We start from the raw sequence: 24,370 nt of genomic DNA on the forward strand, positions 1-24,370 counted from the left end.
TGGTTTTTTATTTTGGAAATGGTTAGGGCTGAGACTCCTAGAAAATTACTGGGATAATTCAACTTTCTCTTCCCATTTCCTCCCTCTACTCTACCCTCCACATAAAACGAAACAAAACAAACAAGTCAAATGGGAAATTGTCTTTCGTCTCCCACACCAATATTCCAGATTTTAAACCAGAGTATATTTTAGATGAAAGGATGTGTTTTTAGTTTTATCTGGAAAATCTGCACATATTTATGCATGCTCCTTTTTAAAAAGCAAGAGGCTTCTCAGGTTCTTAAAATCAAACCCTATAACACTTTTTGATTAAAGTGCTTGCAGAAGGACAGCTTAGTTGTTTGGGAGGGTGTCCTGTAAGTGTAACCATGGAAGGATTATGCGGTTACATGATGCTGGTGGCAGGGATCAAATAAACATTCAGCAGAAGGAGAAAACCAGAAGAGAGAAGGCAAATGCTTTCCAGAGAGCTGTTTGTAATTATGAATACACTCTAGACTATATATATATATATTTTTTTTTGAGACAGAGTCTCACTCTGTTGCCCAGGCTGGAGTGCAGTGGTGCAATTTCGGCTCACTGCAACCTCTGCCTCCCGTGTTCAAGCGATTCTCCTGCCTCAGTCTCCCAAGTAGCTGGGACTACAGGTGCACACCACCACGCCCGGCTAATTTTTTGTATTTTAGTAGAGATGGGGTTTCACCGTGTTGCCCAGGCTGGTCTTGAACTCCTGAGCTCAGGCAATCTGCCTGCCTTAGCCTCCCAAAGTGCTAGGATTACAGACATAAGCCACTGTGGCTGGCCTGAAAACATTTTTTAGTAAACAAGACTGATTTATTTATTTATTTATTTGGTGGCCCGCTTGTTGCTTTTTTAAAGCAGGGCTATCTATGATTTCTTTTTTTATTGAGACAGGGTCTGCTCTATTGCCCAGGCTGGAGTGCAGTGGCATAATCATGGCTTACTGCAGCCTTGACCTCCCCAGTTCAAGCAATCCTCCCACCTCAGCCTCCTGAGTAGCTGGGACTACAGGCATGCGCCACCATGCTCAGCTAATTAAAATTTTTTGTTGTTGTTGTAGAGATGGGGGTTTCATCCTTTTACCCAGGCTGTTTGCGATCTCCTGGGCTCAAGCGATCCTCCCATCTTGACCTCCCAAAGTATTGGGATTACAGGTTTAGCCACCATAATGGGCCAGCTACCTATAATTCTAATCACAGGATGAAATGAGGCAAGACTTTATACATATTTTTCTCACACACACAGAGGAATATATATACACATACATATATACATACAGGAATATGTACACATACAAGAATATATACACATATAGATGAATAGGAATATGTGTGTGTACACACACACACACACATATTACTATTCATCTTTATCTTATAACAGGCTTTATATTGATAGAGAACTCCGATGCTAATGCCTGGGGTCAGATTTGAAATGCAGCAGAACAGGAAGTCATTCATAGAGGCCAAGAGGGCAGCAAAGTAATCAGAGAGTAACTCCTTCAAATCAGAGAATAACTCCTTCAAACATATGTTTCATGAAGGCGCATTAACAGAAATCTGCAGGCTTGGTGATAATCTCAATTTTGTCATTTTTTAAGCCCGTAGACTCTTTGAGTCTGTTTCTAAAACTCTAAAGTGTATCTAATATTTTGCAAGGTTGTTGTGAGGATTAACAATATATCATGTAAGATGACTACACATTGGACCTACTATTGGTACTTGGTTCATGAAAAATAATTTTCGTTAGTCAAATGAGGCCTAATAGCAAGAACAAAGAATTCTTAAGCCACCTTTGGGATATTAGTTAACATTTTGGCAGCTGTACCTGATTGACTTAATAAAGCTTATAGGGTCTTTAAGGAAACATAAACAATTCCCTTAACTTCTAACCTTTTAACTCTTGGCCCTAAAGCTATTCAGCAAGAATGCAGCATGATTTTGCAATCATCACCCAAGGTAATCATCATGATTACTCTCATCCCACTGTCAAATATAGCCAGCCCAGGAATAATCTTTAACACTTTTGGATTTAGACTTTAATAAGCATTACCAACTAGAATTAAGATATTTTATTTTTAGTTGACTCTCTCCTTGCCCTCATTCAATTCTTGTGCAGAAAAGAGTTACTGGCAAGAGATTCCTATTCTTTGAAACATCACTGGCCTGAGATTCCTATTCTTTGAAAGGCCTGTTTACATGGTTGGCCTCTGGCTGGCAACTGGGAACTTAGATTTCAGGGGGGTTCCTACCATTCCTTAAATGATAATAGTGAATCATTGTGCCTAAAGTATGTAAACAATACAATTTTTATGCTGAACGTTTGCTTTCTTTTTGGGAGCCTGGAATTTTGATATGTGCTAGGCAGAGGGTTCTTACGTGACCAGCCCCCTTGGGCACTGAGTCTCTACTAAGCTTTCTGGATTTGCAACATTTCACACATGTTACAACTCATTGCTGGAGGAATTAACTGCATCCTGTGTATCTTCACTGATAGAATAATTCTTGCAAGCTTCTGCCTGGTTTCTTCTGGACTTTGCCCCATCCTCCTTTTGCCTTTGTTGAGTCAGCTTTGTATCCTTTCACTTTAATAAACCATGTAAGTACAACAACTACGTGCTCGGTCCTGTGAGTCATCCTAGTGAATTATCAAACCTGAGTGGTTGAATGAGTCTGGGTTATTGAGAAAGAATAGAATATTCTCCAGAGCAAGAACCAGTGATGGGGGAGGAGACATTGAGGTTGATTTACTATAAGAATTGACTCACATGATTATGGAGACTGAAAAGCCTGCACTGTGGTCAGCAAGCGGGACAATCAAGAGAGTTGATGGTGTAGTTCCAGTCTGAGTCCAGAAGCCTGAAAACCAGAAGTGCTGATGGTGTAAGCTTTAGTCTGAGAGGGCCTGAGAACCAGGAGAGCCATTTGTGTAAGTTCCATTCTGAGTCTGAGTCCAAAGTCAGGAGAAGACCGATGTCCCGACTCCAGGACAGTCAGGCAATGAGAAATTCTTTGTTAGCCTTTTATTCTAGTCAGGCCTTTAATGGATTGCATGAGTTCCGCCCACATTGGGGAGGGCAGTCTTCTTCAGTCTACTGATTCAAATGCTGATCTCATCCAGAAACACCTTCACAGTTGCACCCCAAAATAATGTTTAGCCAAATACCTGAGCATCCCATAGCCCAGCCAAGCTGACACATAAAATTAACTGTTATAGAAGTGTCCTGGGACTCCCTCATACAAGCATACTTCAGTTTTGGCTCTGTACAGACTAGAAAATAAGCCTTCTCCAGCCTCAAGCTCTTTCCAGCGTGTCTTATGTTTCATTGATAAATTGGATACATTATATCCTACCTCAAAGGGTGCTGTGAAGAATAAATGAGAATGTATGTTCATTTATTTCATTCAATAAAAACAGTTGCTTTCTATGTGCCAGATGTTGTGCCAGACAGAGGGGGCTATATAGTGCACACAGGCTGGCATGAGATGTGGCCCAAGGGGTTAGCAGGGGCTAAATCATGCAGGGGTTGGGAGGTCACGGTTAAAACTTTTTTAATTAATTTTTTTTTTTGAGACAGGGTCTCGCTCAGTCACAGCCCAGGCTGGAGTGCAATGGCACAATCTCATCTCACTGCAGCCTCTGCCTCCTGGATTCAAGTGATTCTTGTGCCTCATCCTCCTGAGTAGCTGGGATTATGTGCACCACCACACCCGGCTAATTTTTTTTTGGATTTTTAGTAGAGATGGGGTTTCACCATGTTGGCCAGGCTGGTTTCGAACTCCTGACCTCAAGTTATCTGCCCATCTCGGCTTTCCAGAGTGCTAAGATTACAGGCATGAACCACTGTGCCCAGCCATAACTTTTTAATTCTAAATGCAATGGAAGGCTGTTCATAGTGGCTCACACCTATAATCCCGGCACTTTGAGAGGCCAAAGTGGGTGAATCAGTTGAGGCCAGGAGTTTGAAACCAACCTGGCCAACATGGCGAAACCCTGTCTCTATGCAAAAATTAGCCAGGTGTTGTGGTGCATGCCTGTAATCCCAGCTACTCGGGAGACTGAGGCACAAGAATCACTTGAACCCGGGAGGCAGAGGTTGCAGTGAACTGAGATTGTGCCACTGCACTCCAGCCTGGGTGACAGAGCGAGACTGTCTCAAAAAAAAAAAAAAAAAGAAAGAAAAAAAAAAAAGACAAAGCTTGTGCCCTCAAAGTGTGTATACTAGTGGGGAAGTCAGACATAAAACAACATGTATGTCAGTTATTAATAAGTATGGTGAAGACCACACATATATATCCCATCTATTAAAGTACAAGCTCAAAGACTGGAGCTATGTCTTACTAAAATGTTTGCTGTTCTCACATAGCACCTTATATTTGTAGATGCTTAATATTTTTGGATAAATAATATTCTGGAGGTTTTTACACTGTCAAATGTTAAATTGCTAGAGCAACAGAACTACATTCGAGTTCAACGAATCCGTCTTTTGTGCCTGCTTGTGCACAATTCCGTTGTTGAAAACTATAAAGGTTGAAGCGAACTTTTTTTTTTTTTTTTGAGATAGTGGCTTGCTCTGTTACCCAGGCTAGGGTGCAGTGGCACATCATCAACGTCAACCTTCTAGGCTCAAGTGACCCTCCTGCCTCAGCCTCCCGAGTAGCTTGGACTACAGGCCCATGCCACCATGCCTGGTTAATTAAAAAGAGCTTTTTTTGTAGAGATGGGGTCACAGTATGTTGCCCAGGCTGGTCTTGGCTTAAGCCATCTCCTGCCTTGACCTCTCAAAGTGCTGGAATTACAGGTATGAGTCACTGTACTCAGCTAGACCTATACTTTTCAAATGTAAAAATTTATTTTCTAGCCAACATGTCCTATTTGGTGGTCTGGATGTTAAAGAGTACAGACTCAGCTGGGCGCAGTGGCTCATGCCTGTAATCCTAGCACTTTGGGAGGCTGAGGCAGGCAGATCATGAGGTCAGGAGATTAAGACCATCCTGGCTAACACGGTGAAACCCCGTCTCTACTAAAAATACAAAAAATGAGCCAGGTGTGGTGGTGGGTGCCTGTAGTCCCAGCTACTGGGGAGGCTGAGGCAGGAGAATGGCATGAACCCGGGAGGCAGAGCTTGCAGTGAGCCGAGATCATGCCACTGCACTCCAGCCTGGGCGACAGAGCTAGACTCCATCTCAACAACAAAAAAAAGAGTACAGACTCTGAGTTGGAGTCCTGAGTCCAAATGATGACTCTGGTAATTTCATAGCCTTAGTTACACAAACCTAAGATAGGGTAAATAAGAGTACCTACTGTATAGGGTTGTTAAGGAAAATTAAATGAGTTCCTGCCATATAGTATAGCTGATCCTTGAACAACACGGATCCACTTACACATGAATTTTCTTTCACCTCTGCCACCCTGAGACAGTGAGACAAACCCTCCTTTTCATACTACTCATTGTGAAGATGACATATACAAAGACCTTTATAACGATCCACTTCTACTTAATGAATATTAAATATATATTATCTTCCTTATAGTTTTAATAACATTCTTTTCTCTAGCTTACTTTACTGTAAGAATATAGTATATAATACATAAAACAGCTGGGCATGGTGGCTCATTGCCTGTAATCCCAGCACTTTGGGAGGCTGAGGCAGGTGGATCGAGGTCAAGAGATCGAGACGATCCTGGCCAACATGATGAAACCCCGTCTCTACTAAAAATACAAAAATTAGCCAGGTGTGGTGTCACATGCCTGTAATCCCAACTACTCGGGAGGCTGAGGCAGAAGAATCGCTTGAACCCGGGAGGCGGAGGTTGCAATGAGCCAAGATCGCACCACTGCACTCCAGCCTGGCAGCAGAGCAGGACTCTGTCTACCAAAAAAAAAAACAAAACAAAAACAAAACCAAAAAGACATGAAACATAGAAAACTAGTGTTAATGTTTAAGTCAGTAGGCTATTGAGGGGTTAAAAGTTATATTTAGATCTCTGACTGCACAGGGGTGGGATCCATGGATGTACCTGGTGAGAATGTAGGTATTTCAGGAAGCTTCTTAAACAAAAGCAAGTAATTTAGAACAAAGACCTTTTAAAACAATTACAATTTGATAACTGAACAAAAAGAACACTTGGTTAAGTTTAAAGAATCTAGAAAAGATCCATTTTCCTCCAAACAGATTTATTGAATATAGCAAAATTCTATATACAAAGTGACCTGGACCTGCTGCTTCAAAACATGATCCTTTCTTACTAATATCTTGATAGTCGGTCCATAGAGCATTAGAAAGCAATTGACTCTTAAATAAATAGAAAAGTGCCCAATGTACATTAAATGAATGGCCTAACTACTGGAACTTTAGTAGTTCTATAAGGTAATTAACATAGGTAGGATCGAGTTCCTGTGACAGGCTGCTGAAGAACAGATATGAGGTGTCAAGAGGCCATTTTGTGCACTGCCACTGTGATGCCATCATGTTTCTGGATCATAATGTTCCTGAAATGCAAGGAAGAAAATATTCAGTAAGACATTATCAGTGGTACTTCACTGTAAGATTAAAGATGTTGTCTGGTTTAGGACACAATGTATAAAATAATGTAATTGTTCTCTATGTATAAAACCAATAAACATAACAAAACATTTGGGAAATACATAAACATATAGCATATAAACACAAAATGAATCCTTAATCCTACTACACACAGACAACCACTGTTAATATTTCCCTGGTTCTTTGTTTTGGTTTTTTTTAGGCACTCTCTTGCTATGTTGCCCAGGCTGGCCTCAAACTCCTGGACTAAGCAATCCTCCTGCTTCAGCCACCTCAGTAGCTGGAACTACAAAAAAAAGGCTTTCCTGGTCCTTGTTTTCTTTGCATGTATATGATACAGTCATGTGCTGCATAACAATGCTTCAGTCAACAGTGTACCCTACATATGATGGTAGTCCCATAAGATTATAATGGAACTGAAAAATTCCTATTGCCTAGTGACCTTTTAACTGTCCCAACGTCACACAGCACAACACACTACTCACATGTTTGTGGTAATGCTGTTGTAAACAAATTGTGCTGCCAGTCATAAAAAGTATAGCACATACAATTATGTACAGTACATAACACTTGATAATAAATGACTATGCTATGGTTTATGTATTTACTACACTTTTTTTTTTTTTTGAGATGGAGTCTTGCTCTGTTGCCCAGGCTGGAGTGCGCTGGAGTGCGCTGGAGTGCACTGGCGTGATCTCTGCTTCCCGAGTTCAAGCAATTCTCCTGCCTCAGCCTCCCGAGTAGCTAGGATTACAGGTGCCTGCCACCATGCCTGGCTAACTTTCGTATTCTTAGTAGAGACAGGGTTTCACCATGTTGGTTAGGCTGGTCTCGAACTCCTGACCTCAAGTGATCTGCCCGCCTTGGCCTCCCAAAGTGCTGGGATTATAGGTGTGAGCCACTGTGGCCGGCATACTTTTTATAATTATTTTAGAGTATACCACTCCTACTTATTAAGAAAAGGTTAACTATAAAACAGCCTCAGACAGGTCCTTTAGGAGGTATTTCAGAAGGTATCATCATTACAGGAGACAGGAGATGACAACTCCATGCATGTTACTGCCCTGGATGACCTTCCAGTGGGAGAAGACGTGGAGGTAGAAGACTGTGATATTGATGATCCTGACCCTGTGCAGGCCTAGGCTAATGTGTGTTTCTTCTTTGTTTTTAACAAAAGTCTAAAAAGTGGAAAAAAAAAAATTAAAAAAGAATTTTTGTGCAGCTGTACAATTGTTTTAAGTGTTATTATAAAGGTCAAAAAGTTTTATTGGCTCACTCAGAGCAACTTCCATTCTTGTAAGTTCCCTTCGTGGTTAAGTGCCCTATTCAGAAAAACTTTAAAAAAAATTTTTCTATATCGTATTTTTACTGTATCTTCTCTATGTTTAGATACACAAATACCACTGTTATAACTGCCTACATTATTTAGGTACAAATCTTTGCAGTCTAAGAGCAATACAGCCTAGATGTGTAATAGGGTATACCACCTAGGTTTGTTTAAGTACACTCTATGATGTTCATACAACAAAACTGCCTGACACATTTCTCAGAATGTATCCCCATTGTTAAGCAATGCATGACTGTATGTTTCTTCTTTTTACAAAGCTGTGATAGTAGCAGTTGTATATGTTTTTTCACATATTATTCTGAGGACTATCACTTGGAATATCTTTAGTGATTTTATTACTTTAGAAGTAATTTTTGGCTGGGTGCAGTGACTCATTCCTGTAATCCCAGCACTTTGGGAGGCTAAGGTGGGCAAATCACTGGAGCCCAGGAGTTTGAGACCAGCCTGGGAAACATGGTGAAACCTCCTCTCTACAAAAAAATACAAAAATTAGCTGGGTGTGGTAGTGCACACCTGTAGTGTCAGCTATAACTCAGGAAGCTGAGTTGGGTGAATCGCTTGAGCGATTGAGAAGGGTTGAGGTCACAGTGACCCATGATCACACCACTGTACTCCAGCCCGGTGCCAGGGCAACACCCTGCCTCAAAAAAAAAAAAAAAAAAAAGAAAAAAAAATTAGTTTTATTCTCGGATTAGTTTTCCTTTGTGCTATTTACTACTTTCTTTTTGTTGATAAACTGATAGTTTGTGCCAATTCTTATTCTTCATTTAAATAGCATTGTGTCTTGTGAGCACATTAGCTTTAGGGATCAACTTGTCTGTTCCTGTGATCCAAAAGATTAAGAACTTTTCCCAAAGTAGTTTGAATAAGGAATCACTGATGAACACAGGGCCGGCCCCCGCCAATTTTACCAGGAATTTTTCTGAACAAAAAGGAAAGGATCTGTTGAAATCTACTCACCCATTATCTGATTCTAGACACACCACAGGAATATCAGTGGGGTCAGAGGTTAGCTTAGCTGCTTGCTGGGCTAGAACAGATATCACTCCAGCATGCTCATCTGACAGGGTCCCACGGCCTAGAAAACAGAGATGATATATGTCACCTGATTGCTCACAGAGTATTTCTGCTAGAATAAGCTAGCTGGTTGTTTTAAAATGTCAACAGAATTGTCTTTTTATTAATGTTTGTATTAATCTGTATATATTATAGTAACTAAATCTTGGGTACAAAAGTACCTATAAATTCTAGGTATGAAAATTAATTACTAAGTATACTTCACAATATAATTCTGTATACAAAGGCAACACAAACTTAACTGTACCTGAAACCAAATCAGGTAACAGACATGCCACTATGGCAGAGCATATGGATGTACCATTACTATACAAAACATTTTGACCAGATCTGATGCCGACGTTTGGGCCTTGAAGGTTTCTTGAAGGAACTCATTTAGTTTTAGATTTCCATACCTGAATTTCAGTCTTTCCATTAGTGAGCCTGGCAAATGCTTCCAAAAATTTACCCTTTTTCTCCCAAATGACTGATGTGCGTGTTAAACATAACTGAGTTACACAGATTACCTCTTTCAGTTACCCTTCCAGCAAAAATTCAGAGCTTTAAACATTCCTGACTTAGGAGCAACAAGTCTTGGGTTTACTAGTTCTGTCACTAATTAACTGCTTTAGTTATTTACCTTTCCAAACTTATTTCCTCATCTGTAATTGCTACCATTCATTAAGTATTATGTCTCAGTTCTATGTAAGCATTTTATACATATTATATAACCTTAAAATATTGTGATTAGGCCGGGTATGGTGGCTCATTCTTGTAATCCCAGCACTCTGGGAGGCTGAGGTGGGTGGATCACCTGAGATAAAGAGTTCGAGACCAACCTGGCCAACATGGTGAAACCCTGTCTCTACTAAAAATACAAAAATTAGCTGGGCGTGGTGGTAGACGCCTGTAATCCCAGCTACTCAGGAGGCTGAGGCAGGAGAATTGCTTGAACCTGGGAAGTAGAGGTTGCAGTGGGCCAAGATTGTGCCACCACACTCTAGCCTGGGCAACAGAGCAAGACTTTGTCTCAAAAAAAAAAAAAAAAAAAAAAAAAAAAAAAAAAATTGTGATTAAGAGGCCTCAGGGCCAGACAAAAATCCTAGCTTAACCACTTACCAGCTGTATGACCTCAGGCAAATTATTTAACCTCTGTGTCTCAGTTTCTTTTTTTTTTATTTTTATTTTTTGAGACGGAGTCTTGCTCTTGTCATCCAGGCTAGAGTGCAATGGTACAATCTTGGCTCACTGCAACCTCTACCTCCCACGTTCAAGTGATTCTCTGCCTCAGCCTCCGGAGTAGCTGGGATTACTGGCACCTGCTACCATGCCTGGCTAATTTTTTTTGCATTTTTAGTACAGATGTGGTTTCACCACGTTGGCCAGGCTAGTCTCGAACTCCTGACCTCAGGTGATCCACCCGCCTCTGCCTCCCAAAGTGCTGGGATTATAGGTGTGAGCCACCGCACCCGGCCTCTTTTTTTAAATTTTAAAAACATATATATATATATATATATATTTTTTTTTTTATTTTAAAAATAGAGATGGGGGGTCTCACTGTGTTGCACAGGCTGGTCTTGAACTCCTGGGCTCAAGTTATCCGTCTGCCTTGGCCTCCCAAAGTGCTGGGATTACAAGCGTAAGCCACTGCACCTGGCCCCTCAATTTCTTTTTCTACCCCACTGGGTTGTTATGAGGAATAAAAGAGTATATGTAAAGCACTTACAATGGTGCTTGGCACATAAGAGCTCAATAAATATAACTCTATGATTATTACCATTATTAAATAACAACTCAGTGAAGAAAATGAAGCCCTAAATGGTAGTTTTTTGGTCCATGTTCACACTACTAGCAAATGAAAGAGCAAGGGGTTGAGACCAGGTATATTCAACAATGAAACCCCATTTTACTGCCTATTCACTTCTTGTTTAGTGTAGTTGAGCTTAAAAATAGTACACCACCCACCTTGCAGGGTTGTTGTGAAAATTAAAGATAATGTATTTAAAACCTAGCAGTCTCAGCATATGGAATACACTCAATAAATGGTTAACAGCCGTTATCTGAAGTCCTTTCTAGACTCAATTTAAAATGATTCAAATATTATTTTTAGTAGAGACAACTATTTATTGCTATAGGACTGAAAGGAACATCTTCCTTCATAAATACCAACTGAAAAGTTTCAATTTTCTGATACTGTTATTTGGAGATAATCTCTACTCTCAAATGCAGAAAGAACTGGCAAGGCAACAGGAAATAAAAGCTAGAAAATAATAGCACGCTAGGCTCCAAGTCAACATCAGATGCTGTGCAATTCACCAAATGGTTGGTATGAGAGATACTTACAACCCAGATTAAGTCCTTGTGAATCTGTGCACAGGACTCCAACAATGGAGGGATTCTTCATTCTAATTCCAGGAACACAGAAGTACATAATGGGAGAAAAAAGATTTAAATAAATATAAACACACAGGTGTTCTATGTACCAGGCATTCTTTAAGTGCTTTAAATCAATATTTCTCAATCTTTTTTCATTGTCACACCCTAAGAAAAAAATTAAGTTCTAGGGCCGGGCGCGGTGGCTCACGCCTGTAATCCCAGCACTTTGGGAGGCCGTGTGAGGTGGATGGATCACCTGAGGTCGGAGTTCAAGACCAGCCTGACCAACATGGAGAAACCCCCGTCTCTACTAAAAATACAAAATTAGCCGGGCGTGGTGGCGCATGACCGTAATCTCAGCTACTCGGGAGGCTGAGGCAGGATAATCGCTTGAACCCCCGGAGGCGGAGGTTGCGATGAGCCGAGATCATGCCATTGCGCTCCAGCCTGAGAAACAAGAGCGAAATTCCGTCTCAAAAAAAAAAAAAAAAAAAAAAAAAAGAAAAGAAAAGAAGAAAACAAAAGAAAAGAGTTCTAATTAATTAATTTAAATAAACCAGTTTCTCTCTGATGAGAGAAAAAAATGTACTGCTGAGTTCTGCAGGGCCACAAACACTGAGTGAAAAACATCTAGGATGTTTTCACTCTTGTTAAAAAATGCATGTTTTAGTACTAACTCATTTAAAACAGCCGTTGAAAAACTCTTAAGTTACCTCCTGGAGGGTAAGTGGAAGCTGAGGGACATCGGTGGTAGGCAGGTGTCTCTCTGTACCCTTTATACTTTTCCAGTTTTGAATTCTACATAGATACTGCTCGTTCGAAAAATTTGAAGGATGATTGTTATCTACTGAAGCACCAAGTAACTGATAGGTTACACACAAGGAGATACGCGTCTGTTTACACTGCAGGGCTCGACTCTGCACAACCGGCACAATCTTCCCAAAAGTCAACCCGTTTCCTAAAACTCGTGCGGAACAACCCTGACCCTAAAGACGATTTCAACAATGAGATAGGCAGTTTTGGCCCGTGGCCTGGGCCCAGGAGACTCGTTCAAGAGGGAATGTGCGCTGCCCGGCAGGATTTTAATTCTGGGTCACCTGCCCCGCCCTGCGGCCCTTGGGTAGGGCTTAGTCCCCTCATCCCGTGTCCCAGGGGTCGCGACACGTCCCCGAGACGCCCTGGCCGGCACTCGCAGGTCGCGCCTTTCGTCCCGCTCAAGTTCCTCCGCCGCGACCTCAGAACAGGCCGAAGAAGCGCGCACTACTCACGTGTCTTCCAAGTGCTGCTCCAAGGTCGCCTCCATCCCATCCACCGACCACCCTGACCCAGAACCCAGCGGCACAGCACGTCCTTCTCCAGCACAGTCCTCAGTCACTTGACGCGAGCGGGGCGTGGGCCGTAACGGCGCCTCCAAAGGGACAAAATTGATCACGGTACAACGTCCGCGTTCTTTACTGGAAAACATCACTGCGCTTCCGCCGCACAGAGCCTGGCGAAGGCTTGGGCTGCCGGCGCGGTGACCCGCTCCTGGCTCCATGGCGGAACAGTCCCGCAGGGATTATTCCCCTCTAGGGAGAGAGGTCTGCAGCCGGGCCTCAGTATCTCAGTTCGTGGCCTGGCATTTTGTGTCAGTGTTTTTTAACCTTTGGACCCTACTTCAACCTAGTCCGAGACCTAGGGGACAGATCTTAAAGTTTTACAATAACCCAGGGGTCAGACAGGGTCTGATCTAGCCTGTGGGGCAAGTACGGGGAAGACACGGGACCTCTGGGAGGGGCTCAGTAGGCTCGTAGGGGGAAAGACGCACACAGGGACTAAAGGACCAGATGGAGCAAGGTTCAACTCCCCAGCTGAGTGTTGGCAAAGTGTCGGGATTTTAACGAAGACATTGGTGCTTATTATGGTGAGGGGACTCCGGACAGTTTAGGGGAAGAGAGTGGCATTTGGGTCCTAACTTGTAAGGAAGACTGGGTAGGACTATTTAAAAATAACTTTAAAAAATTAATTATAAAGCTGGTGAAAATAAAGGAAAACACCTATGGCCCCACTGTCCACAGATGACTTTTAACCCCTTGGAGAATATCCTTTCAGATAGTTGTCTTTGCAAATGTGTACTTTTAATGTTTTTTCGTTTGCCTTTAAAAAAATTTTTTTGGGGGGCACAGGGTCTTGTGCTGTCACCCAGGCTGTAGTGCAGTAGAACAGTTATAGCTCATTACAACCTCGACGTCCTAGGTTCAAGCTATCCTCCCCTCTCAGCCTCTCAACTGGCTAGGACCACAGCCTCGAGTCATCATGCCTGGCTGATTTTTACATTTTTTTGTAGAGATGGGGGTCTCGCTGTGTTGTCCGGGCTGGTCTTAAACTCCTTGCCTCAATAGTCCTCACACTCTAGCCTCCCAAAATGTGATTGCAGGCTGAGTCACCACGCCCAGCATGTTTTTTTTTTTTCTTTTGTAAGCAAAATTGACATACATACTGGAGGTACAATTCTGTAGCTGGCCTTCTTTACAGAGTTTAGAATAAATGTCTTTCCATGTCAAGTTTTCACTTACATCCTTTGTAATTGTTGCAAAATATTCCATTTTATAGCTGTATCTTAATTGTGGATTAAGGTTGGAGTGCAGTGGCACTATCACGGCTTAGTCCAGCCTCAGCCTGGTAGGTTCAAGTGATCTTCCCACCTCAGCCTCCCAAGAAGCTAGGACTACAGGGACGCCCCACCACACCTAGCTAGTTAAAAAAACAGTTTGTAGAGGTGGGGTCTCACTGTGTAGCCCAGTCTCAAGTCACCCTCCCTCCTTGGCCTCCCAAAGTGCTGAGATTGCAGGTGAGCCTCTATACTAACACTTTTTTTTTTTTTTTTTTGCTTTTGTTTGTTTTTTGTTTTAGCTATTACAGTGCTGGTTGAATATCCTCATAGCTAAATATTTGTGCAGTTTTAAAATTTCCTTATAAGTTGCTAGAAATGGAATGACTGGGGTAAAGGACATGGTCATTTTTTAAGACTTTTGATACATACTTACAAATTGCCTCCCGAAAAAGTGGTGCTAATTTACATTCAAATTGGTAAGCTTCGCCCCCTCCATGGATCATTCCTTGTGCTAAGTTTCTTCCGACTCTCTCACCTCCAGCTTTTTACTTACAGCCTACCTTCCAGTCTGGTTCCCAGCTCCCAGATCGGAAGATACCAGACTCTGGTATTGAACCAGAGTCCAATACCCGGCACTGGCATTCAGAGTCCCTTTTTATTCCTCAGCTGTCATAGTGAAACTTGCAGCTTCCTTAAAATTCCAGTCTGTTTATTTCTTTATTTTTTTGAGACGGAGTCTTGCTCTGTCACCCAGGCTGGAGTGCAGTGGCACCATCTCAGCTCACTGCAACCTCTGCCTCCTGGTTCAAGCGATTCTTCTGCCTCAGCCTCCCAAGTAGCTGGGATTACAGGCATGTACCACCACACGTGGCTAATTTTTGTACTTTTAGTAGAGATGGGGTTTCACCATGTTGGCCAGGCTGGTCTCAAACTCCTGACCTCAAGTGATCCGCCCACTTTGGACTCCCAAAATGCTGGGATTATAGGCATGAGCCATTGCACCCAGCCAAAATTCCAGTTTGAATGTTATAATTCAGGGGTCTTGGACTCCTGCTGTAGAGAAATTATTCATGTTAAGTTAGGGGTAACACAGTATAGGCCATATTAGTTTTAGAAAAAGCACTTTAAAACTTAGCATTAGAAAATATAAGTACTGTCTGGTGCAGTGGCACATGCCTGTAATCCCAGCTACTCAGGAGGCTGAGGCAGGAGGATCCCTTGAGCCCAGGAGTTCAAGTCCAGCCTGGGAAATATAGTCTGGTAGCCACATTAAAAAAAGTAAAACAGGGCAGGGCGCAGTGGCGCACGCCTGTAATCCTAGCACTTTAGGAGGCTGAGGTGGGTGGATCACTTGAGGTCAGGAGTTTGAGACCAGCCTGGCCAACATGTCGAAACCCCATCTCTACTAAAAATACAAAAATTAGCTGGGCGTGGTGGTGCGTACCTGTAGTCCCAGCTACTCAGGAGGCTGAGGCAGGAGGATTGCTTGAACCCAGGAGATGGAGGTTGCAGTGAGCCAAAATTGAGCCACAGCACTCCAGGCTGTGCAACAGTATGAGACTCTGTCTCAAAACAAAGTAAAACAGATGAAATTAATTTTAATAACATTTTATTTATTCCAATAGTATATTCAAAATGTTATTATTTCAACTTGTGATTGATAAAATACTAATGAGATATTTTACATTTTTTCTCCTGTACTGTCTTCAAAATCCAGGGTATATTTTTCAGTTAGCAGCACATTTCAATTCAGACCAGCCATATTTCAAGTGCTCAGTAGCCACCCATGGCTAGTGGCCACAGTATTGGCCAGTGTAGCCCCAGGGTATCTCAAATTATCTCAAAGCTAGACTAGTGATTAAAGGATTCTCTGGGCCAGGTATGGTGGTTTTCAGGCCAGGTATGGTGGTTTACGCCTGTAATCCCAGCACTTTGGGAGGCCTAGGTGGGCGGATGGCTTGAGCCCAGGAGTTTGAGACCAGCCTAGCCAATGTGGGGAGACCCTGTCTCTACAAAAACACAAAAATTAGCTGGGCAGGGTGATGAGCACCTGTGGTCTCAAGTACTTTGTGTGAGGTGGGATGATCACTTGAGCCCGGGAGGTCGAGGCTGCAGTGAGCTGAGATTGCACAACTGTACTCCAGCCTGGGTGACAGAATGAGACCCTGTCTCAAAAAAAAAAAAAAAAAAAAAAGGATTCTCAGAAAGGCTGGTGATTACTTTTTAAGGTATAAGGGAGGCCTTTTAAGGGAAATCAAGTAGGAAGAGGATGATAGCTGGCTCACATGTCCTTGCCACATGGGAGGTGAGAGAGCAGGCTACTCCTTACCACCCCCTCTTTCTCTGCCCTGCTGCTTTCTTGCCCCTGTGCAGGGAGGCAGTGGGAGAGGAATAGCATATATAAATTGGGCAAGTGCTAGGGGCTGGAGTGATGGTTGGAGAAAGTATCTGACCCTTAATTGTTTTCTGCTTTTTTTTTTTTTTTAGCTTGTGGGGTATTTAACAATTCTTTGTTCTTAGTTTTGAGTGCCAGCAACCATTTCTGGGGTGACAGAAAAAGTTCCATGACATTCATATTAGAGCATTTGTTTCATTGTATTGTAACTCTTTTATGTTTACTTTTGAAGAAGTTCATTCTTTTCTCTTTTTAATTCTTTTTTTTTTTTTTTTTCTTTTTGAGGCAGGGTCTTACTCTATCACCCAGGCTGGAGTGCAGTGGTACGATCTTGGCTCACTGCAACCTCTGCCTCCTGAGCTCATGATTCAGCCTCCCAAGTAGCTGGGACTACAGGTGTACACCACCATGCTTGGCTATATTTTTTTTTCTGTATTTTTTGTAGAGATGGGGTTTTGCCACGTTGCCAGGCTGGTCTCGAACTCCTGGGCTCAAGCAATCTGCTGTCCTCGGCCTCACAAAATGCTGGGATTACAGACATGAGCTACAGCACCCAGCCCTTATGTTTACTTTTCATAGACAGGAAGAGTGTCTTCGTCTCTGCATCCCTAGTGCAATAGAGCATGATAAAAATTCAATAAAGATTTATCGAAGAGTCTTGATGTCTTTTGGGAAAGGAGCTCTATGGTTACCTTTACTCTAAGGTAAAGAAATTTAGTCCTGAACTTTAACCACCTTCTCCTGTTCTTTCTCCCCTCTTTCATAAGTGAGCTCTTGGAAAATTAAAATGCCAGGAGGGTCCAGTAGAGAATACCCAAGCCCACATGTCCTGATGGGAAGTGGGGGATAAGTAGAGAGGGAAACACAGACCCTGCCTGCCATCCCACTGCTGCTGGCCCAGGGGACCCTAACTCCTCTTCTTGACCCATCAGAAGCAGAATCCTCCTGAGGGTCTGTTTAAGAAGCACAGCTCTGGTAGAAAGGCTAGCTTTCCTCTGGGTACAGAGGGCTCTGCTACCCCAGGGCTGTCCACACTGGGCTGTGAATCACTCTCATAATGCTCAGGGTCACGGGCTTTCAGTGGAATGAGTCCTCTTGTGCCACCAGGGGGCACCAAGGCCACAGAAAACCCTACTCGGAAGGTTCTGGGGTGAGGGAAAGGAATCCACGGGTCTGTGGAGCTGGCAGAACATGGGTAAGGATAGCATTACGCTAGGTTGGTGGCCTTGAAGTCAGATGTAAATTGGGATCCTGGCTTGGCCCCTGACTATCCATGGGAACTTTGAGCCTCACAGGGCTCATTTGTGATGTGGGGGTACCATTATCTGCCTCATCAGGTTGCGGGGAGGATTATATGAGATACTTTATGTAAGAGGGGCTGGTGCATTGTGGAAGTCAATAAATAAGTTTTGTTAAATCTGAGTAAGAAGACCTGTTTGTTTCCTCAAGTTGCTTATAATCTAGGTGACGACACATCTGAGAGAATAACTAATAGTTCAGTGAAGGTAAGAGCCAAATGATTGGTACAGACCTCAAGTGGTCTAGCATTTATAGGAGAGGGGGATTGTGAAACAGGAATTAAAAGAGATTTAAAAATGTGTAAGCAAAAACTCAGTTGTATGTAAAAAACAAACAAACAAAAAAATCCCCCTGAGAAAGAGAAAGAGGTGGAATCCTTGAAAAATTAACTGCCTGCTTTTCTGTCTGTGGCTAGTGAGCCTTATCTCTCCCTTTCCCAGGCATTGTGAAGACCCTGTTTCCCTAGCTGTGCAGCTGCAAGGTCACTAGACAGATAAACTCAAGTCATAAAACATGTTTGTCCTTGAAAAGTAAGAAATAATGTAATGCATGTCTCAAATGAATAACTGTTTCTTGCTTCTGTAATATGCTTTCCCCTGCACAGATCTCCCCCTGCCCCATGACATGCTTAAAAGGTAACCTGACTCTTTGTTCGGGGCTCAGTCCATTGGATGTTAATCTGACTGGCTCGGTGCGCCTAAATAATAAATAATATATATCCTCCTCAACCCCTCAGTCTTTCCGATTCCTAAATTATCCCGCTGCAATTGCAGGGCTAGATTTACAGACCTGCTTTATAAAGCTATGTTAAATTAGATCAGTATATTTTATTCTTTTTATTAGATTTTTCTATAGCATAAAAATGATAAAATACAGCAAGAAAAAAAGTCACCTGAAATTCTAGTCCTAACCCTAATATGAATGTGAAGGAGCTGGGCTAGAATGGAATAAGGTAGAATTTGCATAAGGTGGAAATGAGGACAGGCCCGTCACAAGGATCATGAGAGTCTTGCTGGCAAAAGCATCTTACTGCATTCATGCTGCAGCACAGGACCCCGATGCAGAACAGGATGGGGACACAGCCCTGCCTTCTTATAGTGGACACCATCTGAGAGCTGAGGTGTAGATTCAAAGCCTGACTCCTAGTCGTGATTGGTAGTAATATCATCAGCAGTTCATGTACATGGGGTGACAATGGCATGCCAGGCAATTCAGAGGGCCTCTTGGTCCTCACATCATTTTGAAGTAGCTAACATCACTATCCCCCTTTTACAGTTAAAAAATGAAACAAAACCCTGAGGCTCAGAAGATAAATATTTGCTGAAGATCACCGTGCTTGTAAGTGGTGAAGCCTGACCATTAACCTCCCCACGACAGTGCTTCAATTTCTATCACTTCATCAACCACACAACCCGAGAACTGTGAGGGGATTTAGCAGGCCCAGTCCAGATCTCGTATTCTACAGAGAAGAAATCTGAGGCTCAGAGAGGGGAAGGGGCTAATTTGGACCTTTAACTTCTGATTCTTAAATTTCTTTCTGGTGTTCCAGCTATACTGTACTACAAGAGGCTGTCTTAGAGCTTTAAACCAGCTTCAGAGAGACTCATTTTTATGGCTTGAATTATGTCTCCCCAAAATTCATATGTCAAAGTTCTAAGCCCCAGTACCTCCGAATGTGACCGGATAGGACCTTTGCAGAGGTAATCAGGTGAAAATGAGGTCGTTAGGGTGGGCCTTAGTCCAGTATGGCTGGTGTCCTCATGAAAAGGGGAAATGTGGACACAGAGGTACATAGAGGGAAGATGGTGTGAGGAGACATAAAGAACAAATAGTCATCTATAGCCAAGGCCTGGAACAGATCCTTCCCTAACAGCCCTCAGAAGGAAGCAACCTCGCTGACACCTTGATTTTGGACTGCTACCCTCCAGCACTGTGAGACAATAAATTCTTGTTGGTTAGGACACCCAGTTTGTTATGGCAGCCCTAGGAAACCTTTGTGGATGTATGTGCTCATATACCCATAAAGTCTAAAAGTCAAAAGTATCACAGACTTTTGGCAGCCCTTCAATAATAGAAGCACTGGTTGGGAGGGTCACTCTCCCCAAGGCAAAAAGATAGAGCAAATGATCTTTCCAGCTTACTCCCAACCTTGAACTTTGGCCAAGATATATTTCTTTCACTGGACATTGGCCAACAGTGGTGTCATGACTTATTTGACCGTGACCTTCTTGAGTCTGTTTTATATCTCTGAGCTTGACCTACAGAAGAAGCTCAATAAATGTGGGTAGAGGGGATGAGTGGGAAAATCAGCTCCCAGCCATTCCAGTTCAAGCCTTTCCAAGAAGAAGAGGCCCACCCTAACAACCTCATTTTCACTTGATTACTCGATGTCGGAGCAATAGGTGGGGCAGGAAGCAGGGTACGCAAGGCCTGTCAGTGGATAGAAGTTGAAGTTGGACACTGTCTCCTAAAGTTTAGAGTTGAGCTCGAATTCTGGAAAACACAAGCAAAATACATTTTAGATGACTCAGGATGGGCTAAAGAAGTTCCAGTACAGGAAACTATTTTCCTGCTGCTTTATTAATTTTGCTACAGAAGATAAATGAGATGCAGACTTTCATATCCAAGTCTTCATTAGATGCCCAGTTAATGCAGCCATGACAAATGGGAATGAAGCCCTTATGAATAAAAAAAAGATCAACCCAGTATAAAAAATCATGGACCAGAGAAATGAAAATTTAGAGGAGCTGATAAAATACCCTGTCCTTAATTAGACTGTCGGCATATACATCAAATTAGCCTTAATGCCAAGATTTATTGGCCTTGGAATTGGGTAAATGAAATAAGTGCTTACGAATGAATGGAAAAGAAATTACCTGTATTAAAACGTATTTGTGATGCAGGACTGTGCACTGAGGCTTTTAGTCAAACTCAGGCTTGCAGCTTCTTTTGCTCTGCATCCATTTCTACCCCGTGTTCCCCAGTGGGTTTTAGAGACCCTCTTTGTGGGGTAACAATATGTACCATTGTCAGCTATCTCTGCTGTTGTCCTGGAAAACTCCTTCTTCGACAGTAAAATATTTTTGTCTTTACTTCACCATCTCCAGATTAGAAGGGTGTTACTGATTCTTACCTCAGAGAAGAGAATGTCATGGAGACAAAATGACCTGCTTAGAGTTCTACCCCCCACCCCAGCATGGAGAGCAGAGCACAAAGATTTCTTCTGGACTCCCACAATCTCCGTTGCAATCCAAGAACTTGGCTACCATCCCAACACTTTAGTACCCTCTTGTAAGCCCCTGGACAAATCCTCTGATGCCTTGATACCTCAGTTTCTCCCCACTATAAATGGGAAGATAAATTCACCATAAACTGTACTTACCTTGCAGTGTCATGAGAATTTCATGAGACAATGCAATATAAAGCTCCTAGCACAGTTCCCGGCACCATTGTAAGCACTGAACAAATGAAAGCTGTTGTAATTAGGATCTCAAGAAATGACAGCTGAGGCAAATTTGGATTAGAATGTATTCAGCATTCTCAGCTGCAAGCAACAGAAGCTGACTCCGGTTTAAAGAATAGGAAAGGAAGTTAATTAAAAGACATTGGGTAGCTTGTGGAATTCGGAGGACTGTAGAGCTCAGTCTAAGTTTCTAGTGACAAAGCTTCAAATCATACATGAGGAAAATGCCCCTGCCGCTCCTGTTCCTGGTGTGACTACACACACATAATTGCCAGCAGTACCAAGGCCCCTCTGCAGGAGGAACGTAACCCTGCAATCACTGCTTCCCCTGAAGTCAGATACCTCTGCTGCTGCCCTTCCCAGCAGTAATGGAGCCTGGATCACGTATCTGGCTTTAGTTGTAAAGGAGGCTGGAGAGAAAATGCTCTGCTCTCTGTAATGGTCTTGAAAGTAGCCCGCACATAGCAAAGCTATTCAAAAGCGGGTGAGCAGCATGAAAGCATCCAGAGGGATTCTTGCTTTGCATGAGGAAGAACTCTTGCTCCCAGAGTCTGAGACCCGCAGGGGCATTTTCCTCATGCGTGATTTGAAGCTTTGTCTCTAGAAGTTTAGACTTAGAGTAGGACACCTCTGAGTGTGAGTGTCCTACCTGAGTTCTCTCTCATGCAAAGCAAGAATCCCTGTGGAGGGATTGACACCACAGCCTCTTCCATAATGTCTCCGAGCAACTTTATTGGGCAGCATTCCACTCTTGGCAAAGGGGAGAGGTGGATTCTACCTCTCTCCTGCATGAGCCTAGTCTAATATGGAATTTGGGAGTGTTGATCATTGTACTTTGTGCTCCTAGAGATCAGGGTCATCATAAAGGATCTCAGAGTCTGCACGTGTGCCAGCTTCATGTTGTGGCCTCACTGTAGATCCACAGTTCCATTTCTTTATGGATCCCTTACCCCTACTTTGCCAGATTCTATGCTGATAGCAATAATAATTCAGACAGGGCTTCCTCACTCAAGGAGTTTGTGCTCTATATAGTTAATAAGCTAGAGATAATGGAAAAAAACCCAACTTGAATTTTGGGTAAGAGAAACTTTTCAGACCAATGATCATTACCAATAACAGCTTCCATGCATGACCCTGCCCGGAGCTTGGGGCCTGCACTGCTGTTTCCAGGAAACATGTTCTTTTTTTGTTTTTTTTTGAGGCGGAGTCTCGCTCTGTTGCCCAGGCTGGAGTGCAGTGACGCAATCTCGGCTCACTGCAAGCTCTGCCTCCCGAGTTCCCGCCAGTCTCCTGCCTCAGCCTCCTGAGTAGCTGGGACTACAGGCGCCCGCCACTGCGCCCAGCTAATTTTTTGTATTTTTAGTAGAGACGGGGTTTCACTGTGGTCTCGATCTCCTGACCTTGTGATCCACCCGCCTCGGCCTCCCAAAGTGCTGGGATTACAGGCGTGAGCCACCATAACCGGCCGAAACACGTTCTTTTAAAATTTTTTTTTTTTGTAGAGATGGGGTCTCAGTCTCTTGCCCAGGCTGGTCTCAAACTCCTGGCTTCAAGCAGTCCTCCTGCTTCAGCCTCCCAAACGTCTGGGATTACAGATATGAGCCACCAAGGCTGGCTGATGGGTACCAAATTCCAGGAGAGGACTTGAATAGGGTAGGCATCTGTCTTTCCCCATTCCTTTCAGGGACAGAGCTCTCCTGGGCGGGATAAAGAGAGAGGGAGAGGAAGGAGGATGAATAGTGAAGCACCAAACCTCAGAATCAAGGCCTTTTTCTTTTTTCTTTCTTTCTTTTCTTTTCTTTTTTTAGGTGGAGTTTTGCTCTTGTCACCCAGGCTGGAGTGCAATGGCACGATCTCAGCTCACCACAACCTCGGCCTCCCGGGTTCAAGCAATTCTCCTGCCTCAGCCTCCCAAGTAGCTGGGACTACAGGCGTGTGTCACCATGCCTGGCTAATTTTTGTATTTTTTAAAATAGAGACGGGGTTTCACCATCTTGGCCAGGCTGGTCTTGAACTCCTAACCTCATGATCCGCCCACCTCGGCCTCCCAAAGTGCTGGGATTACAGGCATGAGTCACCGCGCCCGGCCTCTTTTTTTTTTTTTTTTTTTTTTGAGATGGAGTTTCACTCTTGTTGCCCAGGCTGGAGTGCGGTGGCACAATCTCGGCTCACTGCAACCTCTGCCTCCCAGGTTCAAGGGATTCTCCTGCCTCAGCCTCTCGTATAGCTGGGATTACAGGCATGCGCCACCGCACCCTGCTAACTTTTTTGCATTTTTAGTAGAGATGGGGTTTCTCCATGTTGGTCAGGCTGGTATCGAACTCCCAACCTCAGGTGATCTGCCTGCCTCGGCCTCCCAAAGTGCTGGAATTGCAGGTGTGAGCCACCACGCCTGGCCAGAATCAAGGCCTTTTTAAAACTTGAGTGTCTTGTCTTTACCCTTCATGGTGCCTAGAAAAGCATCTGCCTCATAGAAGGTGTTCAGTGAATGATTGTTTCGTTAGTGAAGGAATTCCCTTTGGAAATCTCATAGGAAACTGACCCTCTCCAACCCTTCACCTGCGCATTATTCCAGCTCCCAAGGAGGCAGCAGAAACTGGTGTAATCACAACGGTCAACAGCAGCAAAGGCAGCACTTTCTGATTTACCTGACTGCTGTGGATGCCGCCTCTCTCCACGCCTCAGTTTAATATCTGTAAGTTTGGTCAGCACGTCGTTCAAGAACATTGCATTTACTCTGGTACTTAAAGATGAAAAATCAACATTTACAAAGCAGATCCATTGTCAACCTAAATAAACAAAGAGAGTCTCTATAAAAGAAAAAAATGTTTATCTGGGAATAGAGCATTGCATAGGAATATGCCTGCCTTAGTAATGCATGTATTCAGGGAGGTAGAGGAAGGCAAAGGTTTTTAACGGAAAAAATGAAGAGGATTACATAATTGTTTTGAAATAGTTATCCTTGGCTATAAAGATCAATAACAAGGGTGATGCCAGTCCAAGGTTGGACAGGCAGTTGCTGGGCAGATGACTTTGCAGAAGTCTTTTTTGAGTAAGGTTGTAATGGCCTTTGTAGGAGGTTGTGGCTTTCGCGATCTTTTGTGATAGCTTTTGTTACCAGGCATACAAGCATGAGAATGCTCTCTTCAGGGCCTTCCCTGGCTCTGTTTATCAGGGGTTTCTTGTTAGTGATTCCATTTTGATTCTGACAACTTTCACACATTCATACACATTGTCTTATTTAATCTCACAGTCATTCCATGACTCTAGC

General features: G+C 43.1%; 1 protein-coding gene and 1 long non-coding RNA gene across 3 annotated transcripts in view; one reads left to right on the forward strand and one right to left on the reverse strand.

Moving 5' to 3' along the window:
* Window positions 1-6,182: 6,182 nt before the first annotated feature.
* Window positions 6,183-24,370, reverse strand: part of LAMTOR5 (late endosomal/lysosomal adaptor, MAPK and MTOR activator 5) — a 301,434-nt gene continuing 283,246 nt past the window's right edge. The window contains exons 2-5 of one of the 2 annotated variants that reach the window (XM_050746998.1): window positions 12,618-12,735; window positions 11,317-11,378; window positions 8,878-8,995; window positions 6,183-6,514 (exon numbers count right to left, since the gene is read on the reverse strand). In XM_050746998.1, the coding sequence (XP_050602955.1) occupies window positions 6,454-6,514; window positions 8,878-8,995; window positions 11,317-11,378; window positions 12,618-12,652 (276 nt within the window). In that variant the 5' untranslated portion in view covers window positions 12,653-12,735 and the 3' untranslated portion in view covers window positions 6,183-6,453. Of the gene's footprint in view, window positions 6,515-8,877; window positions 8,996-11,316; window positions 11,379-12,617; window positions 13,334-24,370 lie in introns of those variants that run through there. The other variant, XM_050746986.1, reaches the window with a different exon arrangement.
* LOC126930305 (uncharacterized) lies at window positions 12,843-21,013 on the forward strand. The gene is made up of 3 exons (XR_007717562.1): window positions 12,843-12,976; window positions 16,921-17,041; window positions 20,744-21,013. It is a non-coding gene; the product is annotated as an uncharacterized LOC126930305 (long non-coding RNA).

This window comes from Macaca thibetana, chromosome 1, assembly GCF_024542745.1.
Source record: "Macaca thibetana thibetana isolate TM-01 chromosome 1, ASM2454274v1, whole genome shotgun sequence".
Taxonomy (NCBI): Eukaryota; Metazoa; Chordata; class Mammalia; order Primates; family Cercopithecidae; genus Macaca; species Macaca thibetana.